Here is a 7145-nt window from a genome sequence, read left to right as displayed (position 1 = left end):
TCAAGACATAGTTGGTGTGCTGATCCACGAGTCTGAGGCCTTGTTAGATAAAACATTAGGGCAATAAGGGAGATCAGTTGGACTTAATATGATCTAGTCCACACTTGGGATCTTGAGTGCAGGTCTGGGACCAAGCTACATGTCCCTGTCCCCAGGGAGTCGAATGATTAGAGAGTAATAGGAATTACAGCATCAATTTATCCTGGATCAAGGATGTTTTTCATAGCTACTTGTACTCTATCCTTAATCCAATTTCACTTTGGCAAGTATTGTTATATGGCAGCAGAAATGTTAACTATTTCTAGAGTTTGTTATTAGTGATGCGTTATAGGCAAGCATTGGAGAGACTTTTCTATCAAAGTGACAATGAAAACATAGCAAGCACACAAATAAACAAAAAAACCCAAAAACCCTAAACTTAATTGTCTTATAAAGAACAAAACCGGGAATTTTATTCCAAATTTGCTGACTACTTGATATATGATACTATTAGATGAAAGATTTTATCTTATTTAAATTGTAACAACTATCTTGTATTTTTTCTCTATTATAAAGAGAGAAATATACTTGGGTTATAAACAACACAGTTCTCATCTTAATGCTAGCACATATTACTTTCTTTACAGGGTTTTCTTTTCTAAAGAATAAAGCTTCCTTGTTAACTGGAACATCTTGGTAGTTTATCATGAAAAAGGGGTACCTATACTAAAGGATTAGAATACTTACTGGAGGGTTCATATATAAATTAGTCTTGATTTATTTGTAGTTATTAAATCTACTAGAGCCAATTCAAGGATTGGGAGTGAAATTTAGAGAAGGTAAGGATTATAAGTGTTTCTAGACATTTCTTATATCATATGGAAAGTGATAATGTTGTTGTTTAATGACCTTATGTTCCTGAACCTATTAATGAATTTCTTCAAGCACAATGATGATTGGTTCATCTTTTGTCTAGGCATTATACTGAGGATACAAAATATGACCTCAAGAACTTCATTGTTTCATTAAATAATTATTGTTAGTAACTGACCACAGAGATAAAAGACAAATTTCTCTGATTTATTTCTTATACTGCGGAAATTGTAAGATATAGTGAATATATATAATGTGTATCTCTTTACTGTGTGCTACAGGTGAAGATCACTACTTGATATAAAACTACTAACAAGAGAGATATTTGCATGTATGCAATAAAGTCAGAGGTAGACAATTAAATTTGTCAATTTAGATCCTTCAAGGGTCAGTAGGACAGATTTCATGAAAGCTCATAAGAAAGGAGCCATGGATGAGCATGCAACAGAGGCAAGAAAGAGAGAAGATTTCCCAAAGGAAGAACCCCAAAAGCTGATCCGTGAACAATAAATAGAAATTAGGAATGTGAAGACTATGGAGGAGGATGGAAGTTGGAGTGGTATAGCTTTGTCAGACATCACCACTTCTCTGATCTGGAGAATATCCCCAAGCTGAGAATACTGACAGGATTTACCAGTGCCACAGACAAGAACAGATCTGACATGTTTGCATCCTTTCTTACAACTCTTTATAAATGAACAAGAAAGCAATCTCGCCTGTGGTGCTGGGGCCACCCTACAACCACACAGTGGGAACCCCTGCCACCTTCTTCCTTGTGGGCATTCCAGGTTTGCAGTCTTCACATCTTTGGCTGGCTATTTCACTGAGTGCCATGTACACCACAGGGCTGCTAGGAAATACCCTCATCATGACTGTAATCTGCATGGATTCCACTCTCCAAGAGCCTATGTATCGCTTCCTGTGTATTCTGGCTGCCGTGGACATTGTTATGGCTTCCTCTGTGGTACCCAAGATGGTGAGCATCTTCTGCTCAGGAGATGGCTCCATCAGCTTTAACTCTTGCTTCACTCAAATGTATTTTGTCCATGCAGCCACAGCTGTGGAGACAGGGCTGCTGCTGGCCATGGCTTTTGACCGCTATGTAGCCATCTGCAAGCCCCTACATTACAAGAGAATTCTCACACCTAAAGTGATGCTGAGAATGAGTGTGACCATTGCATTCAGGGCTGTTGTGTTCATGTCTCCATTGAGTTGGATACTGAGTCATCTACCATTCTGTGGCTCCAATGTGGTTCCCCATTCTTACTGTGAGCACATGGCTGTGGCCAAGTTGGCATGTGCTGATGTCATGCCCAGCAGTCTCTACAGTGTAATTGGTTCCTCCATTATTGTGGGCTCTGATGTGGCCTTCATTGCTGCCTCCTATGTCTTGATTCTCAGGGCAGTGTTCAATCTTTCCTCAAAGAATGCTCGGAGGAAGGCATTAAGCACATGTGGCTCCCATGTGGGTGTCATGGCCCTATACTATCTACCTGGAATGGTATCCATGTATGTAGACTGGCTAGGGCAGGACACAGTGCCCTTGCACACCCAAGTGCTGTTAGCTGACTTGTACCTGATTATTCCTCCCACTTTAAACCCCGTCATCTATGGCCTGCGAACCAAACACATACGAGAAAGAATATGGACTTTGCTGATGTATTGTCTCTTTGACCACTCCATTTAGAGTGTATAAAAACAAAACTGTTTCAACCTTGAGCTTTTCAGTCAACTGCAAATGAACTTTAGAAATCTATGGAACTGGGTTGATTTGTCTAGCACTATAAGCATTATAAGGTGAGGCTGTGCAGAGTATCTTTGTATAACTTTACATTTTTAGCAAGAATGGAAATGAAATTCTGGTTTTATTTCAATCATATTAGTATATAGATCAGATAAAAGTTTGGGCAGAAAATACAGATTTGGAATTTTTCTTTCTTTAGTTCTTTACCCATTTTTCTAATGTAATATCCTACCCATCCTTTTGCTAAGAAAACAACTATTTGACATCCTTCCCCCAAACCTGCCTGATTTTTGCAAATTGTTCCTCCTTTCATGGGATTATATAAATGAATTTTTAATTATATGACTCCTTCCTCTGACCCCTGATGAATTTACTCAACTTGGGTCATGATCTCATACCTATACCAGAGTCCTTCTCTAGCCAAAATGGATTCCAGTTAGCTGGGGAGATATAAACTTGAGATCAAAGATGGTAGCCTTTTTCCAACACATGAACTTGAAAGAGAAAGCTGAAAAACATCAAGAGAAGTTATTTCGCAATATGGGTTAAAGAACAATATGTTTCTCTGGTTCTGTAGTTCAAATTAACTTTTGAATGACAAGGTACATGTCTGTTACTAACTTCTGTAAGACACTTACATATCTTTTTAATTTAAATTATTTTTTAAGCTAGTTGGAATTATTGTACCAATGATCAGCTTTTTGTTCTTAAGCAATGGAAACTATGTCAGTATGCCTTGGCTTTGTACATGCTTCTTTTTACTTCCTAGATCTGGTCTGTGTTACTCAGTTTTTAAAGACAGAAGAAAGGGAACAAATATAACTTAGGTCTTTCTTCTTGTGGGTTCCTCTCAGGATATTTCTGGAATGGAAATTAATAAATAAAAAATAGAAAAAAATAGAAACACTACTGTTTTTAAGGTGTCTGTAGTCTTACATAGTTTTGGTTTTTACTCAGTTTTACATTATCCTTTCAGAAAGTCTTGAACTGAATGTTCAATATATATTAAAAAGCAAAAGATCTCATGTAGAAGGCACAAATATTTGATTCGGATACCTTTTAAAATTTTAATAAAATATAATTTTCTAATAGTGTTAAAATTCAAAGTGCAGCAACAGCTCTGATCCTAGGTTTTGATGTACACATCTGATATACCAACTATCTCTGTCACTTTTATAAGGTGATTTTCATACCAAACAACTTGCTTCTAAAGACGTCTTGGTTTAAGAGATCTATTATACAGCAATGTTATTACATTTAATCATGAGATAGTATATTCCTAACAACAAAAGCAAAAAAACCGCACATGGAACTGCATGAAACGTTAGCACTTGTTTTGGTCTGTTTTGATTGTTTTTCATTAAGTTTATTGGTACATTTTAGGTATACAATACAGTTACATTCATCACTGGAATCTTGTACCCTTTACATGGTGTATCTTGGTTCTTATTTTTTCCCCCTTCCGCTGCCCTCCCTTCACCCCCTCCACCCTTCCCTATTTACAAAGACTTCGTTTCCATTTTTTTCCTTTTCTCATATTTTTCCTTTTCCCTTCTTTCCTCTCCCCTACCCCTTCCACTTCCCCTACTCCTTTAGACCTTTTCCTCCTGTTTCACGATATCAATTATACATTTTGATCCTTATTTACACTTTTAGTTTTTCACCCTAGAGAAACTATTCAGTATTTACACGTGTCCTATTTATTTCACTTAAGAATATGGCCTCAATGTGCAACCACTTAGCTATAAATGTCTCTAGTTTCTCATTCTTTATGGCTGAGTTGTACTCCATTTTATAAAAAAAACAACACATCTTCTTTATCCAGTTTCCAGTTGATGGGCAATTGGGAGGTTTCCAAGTTTTAGCTATTACAAACTGTGCTGCTATGAACGTGGGTGCACATATATCACTATGGTATGATTCTTTTGGGAATATACCCAGCAGGGGATTAATTGGGTCAAATGGGACCTCTAATCCTAGTTCTTTGAGGTATCTCCATACTGATTTCCACAGTGGTTGCACCAGTCTGCACTCCCACCAACAATGGAGAAGGGTTCCTTTCTCCCCACAGCCCCACCAGCATTTGTTATTGGTTGATTTCATGATAGCAGCCATTCTTTCTGAGGTGAGGTGGAATCTCAGTGTTGTTTTCATCTGCATCTCGAATGACCAATGATGTTGAACATTTTTTTCATATATTTAGTTGCTATTTCTACTTCTTTGTCTGAGAAATGTCTGTTCATTTCAGATGCTCGTTTTTGAATTGGGTCTTTATAGTTGGGGGGGTCTGATTTTTTTGAGTTCTTCATATATTCTAGATAGTGGACCTTTGTCTGAGGAACAGCTGGTAAATTTTTTCTCCCTAAATTGTAGGTTGTCTCTTATCTCTGTTGGTGTTTTCGCTTGCAGTGCAGAAGCTTTTTAATAAGATGAGATCCCAGTTCTTGATTCTTTGTGGTAGTTCCCACACTACTGAGAATTTGTTCAGAAAGTTTTTTCCTATGCCAATGTCTTCAAGAGTTCTGCCTAACTTATGTTCCAGCAAGTTTAGTGTTTCTGTTTTAATATCTAGATCTTTAATCCACTTTGATTTTAGTTTAGTGCATGGTTAAAGATAGGGGTCCTGTTCTAATCTTTGGCAGGTTGAAATCCAGTTTTTCCAACACCATTTATTAAAGAGGCTATCTTTCCTCCAGTGAGGATGGTTGGCTCCTTTGTCAAAGAAGAGGTAGCTGAATATGTCTGGAGTTGAACCGTAAGTACTTTTGTGTCACAAAGGACAAAACACATTTCTTATAGAATGGAAGAAAATATTTATGATCATATATTTGATAAAGGTCTCCCTTTTAGTACATAAAGAACTCCTAAAGCTCTACAAAAATTGTATACTCCAGTGAAAAATGGGCAAATGATTTGAATAGGCATTTCTATAAAGATGACATGCAACTAACATGAAAAGATACTTTGTATCCTTAATCATTAGAAAAATACAAACCAAAACTAAAATGAGATGCTGTTTCTTATCTATTAAGATACCAACATAAAAAAAGAACAGCAAATTTTGGCAAGGATGTGGAGAAGTTGAAACTTTTCTGCACTGATGGTGGGGATTTAAAGTGGAACAAACAGCATAGTAGAGTGTGGATATTCCTCAAAAAAATTAAAAATAGGACTACCATATAATGCAGTAAATCCACTTCTAGGTATACAACCAAAGAATTAAAAACAATATCTCCAAGACATTTTAATTGGCATGCACATGTTTAAAGTAGCACTTACTTACATGAGGTATACAAAAAAGTGAAAAGCACTGCATTTGCTAGAATTTGAATCTAGATTCCTTAGTTTATCAGCTTTTTGTATGCCACTTTTGTGCATTTCACTTCATCTATGAAAGGTAGATGTAATGAAGGCAGCAGCTATGTCAGAATTTGTGAAAATTCAATGAAATAAACAAAGAGAAGAATCTACTAGGGTGACTGGCCCATAGCAGACTTTCAGAAATCTAAACCAATCTAAACCCTTTTTATTCCCATTCATGATAAATTTTGTATCATTGCTCTTTTAGGCATTCTCTGAGGACTTGAAGAAACAAAGACTGTTTAGTCACTGGGAAACCACTTCTGCCTGCAACCTGAAAAGCCCCAGGGACACAGCACAGAGTAAAACCAGCCTCTGGAGGAATTACAGTGTCTTGTTGCTGGGCCAAGGCCAAGAGAAGTGAGGATGTCCAGGGAAAAGGCGAAGTGATTGAGTATCTAACTATGGAGGGCTCCCAGTGGGAGGTCTTTGAAGAGAGCAATACTCAGCATAATTCTGTATTGTTTTCTTTGAGTCCCTGTAGCTCCTCTTGCAGGCTTCTGCTTTTTTACTCTCCTTCTTTTGCTTGAAAAGAGCCTATCATAAAAGTTGAATTGAGGAAACCATGAGATGTGGGTAACTGACATGGGGATTGGGGGTTATACTGATGAGTCTCAAGCCCAGGGTCATGTAGAAAGGAGGGTTTTAAGTCCTCAACCCAACTATAAAATGCTGGCCAGGTCTAGAGCATATTGCTGATACCAAGAGCTTCTTCTGAGAATAATGGGAGGGTGGAGGAGGTTGGAGAGGGAATGGGAACACAGGACTATAGTTTAAATATGACAGAAGGGTAAGTTTAATCTTGGGATGGTTGGGGGATAGTTTTCAGGGACCAAGCAGAGTTATGACAAAAGACCTAAGCAAAAGGACTGATTGAGAGTGTGTTTGGTTGGATAAGGGAGACAGTTAGGGACACAAAGGATTTTCAAATATGGGTCCATTTAAATGAGTTACACACTAGTATTTTTTATTTTTAAAACAAATTTAATTTGGATTATGAATTTTCCATGCTTTAAATAGTGTAGAGAAGTCATCTGATAGCCTGTGATTTAATTATTGCTGTTAAGTGACTTGTGTGAGCTAGCTTTTAGTGATTGAACATCAAGATCTCATGTGCTTGTCTCTGCAGAGTTGAAGACAGAGTTGGGTCCAGAACTGAAAGTGAGTCTTAGGAGTTTTGCCCAGAGCT

The 7145-nt window shown here is 37.4% G+C and overlaps 1 protein-coding gene across 1 annotated transcript; it reads left to right on the top strand.

The window, feature by feature from the left end:
• The first annotated feature begins 1510 nt into the window (after positions 1–1510).
• Positions 1511–2595, top strand: LOC101725876 (olfactory receptor 52I1-like). Its single transcript, XM_087211423.1, has one exon. The coding sequence runs from the start codon at positions 1547–1549 to the stop codon at positions 2537–2539; it is 993 nt and encodes a 330-aa protein (XP_087067549.1). The 5' UTR covers positions 1511–1546; the 3' UTR covers positions 2540–2595.
• Positions 2596–7145: the final 4550 nt, after the last annotated feature.

This window comes from Heterocephalus glaber, unplaced genomic scaffold, assembly GCF_053883595.1.
Source record: "Heterocephalus glaber isolate CG9 unplaced genomic scaffold, H.glaber_assembly_v1.0 deba00001428, whole genome shotgun sequence".
In the NCBI taxonomy this organism is placed as follows: Eukaryota; Metazoa; Chordata; class Mammalia; order Rodentia; family Bathyergidae; genus Heterocephalus; species Heterocephalus glaber.
The sequence above is the reverse complement of the archived record's forward strand: the minus strand, read 5'-3'. Positions and strand labels throughout refer to the sequence as shown.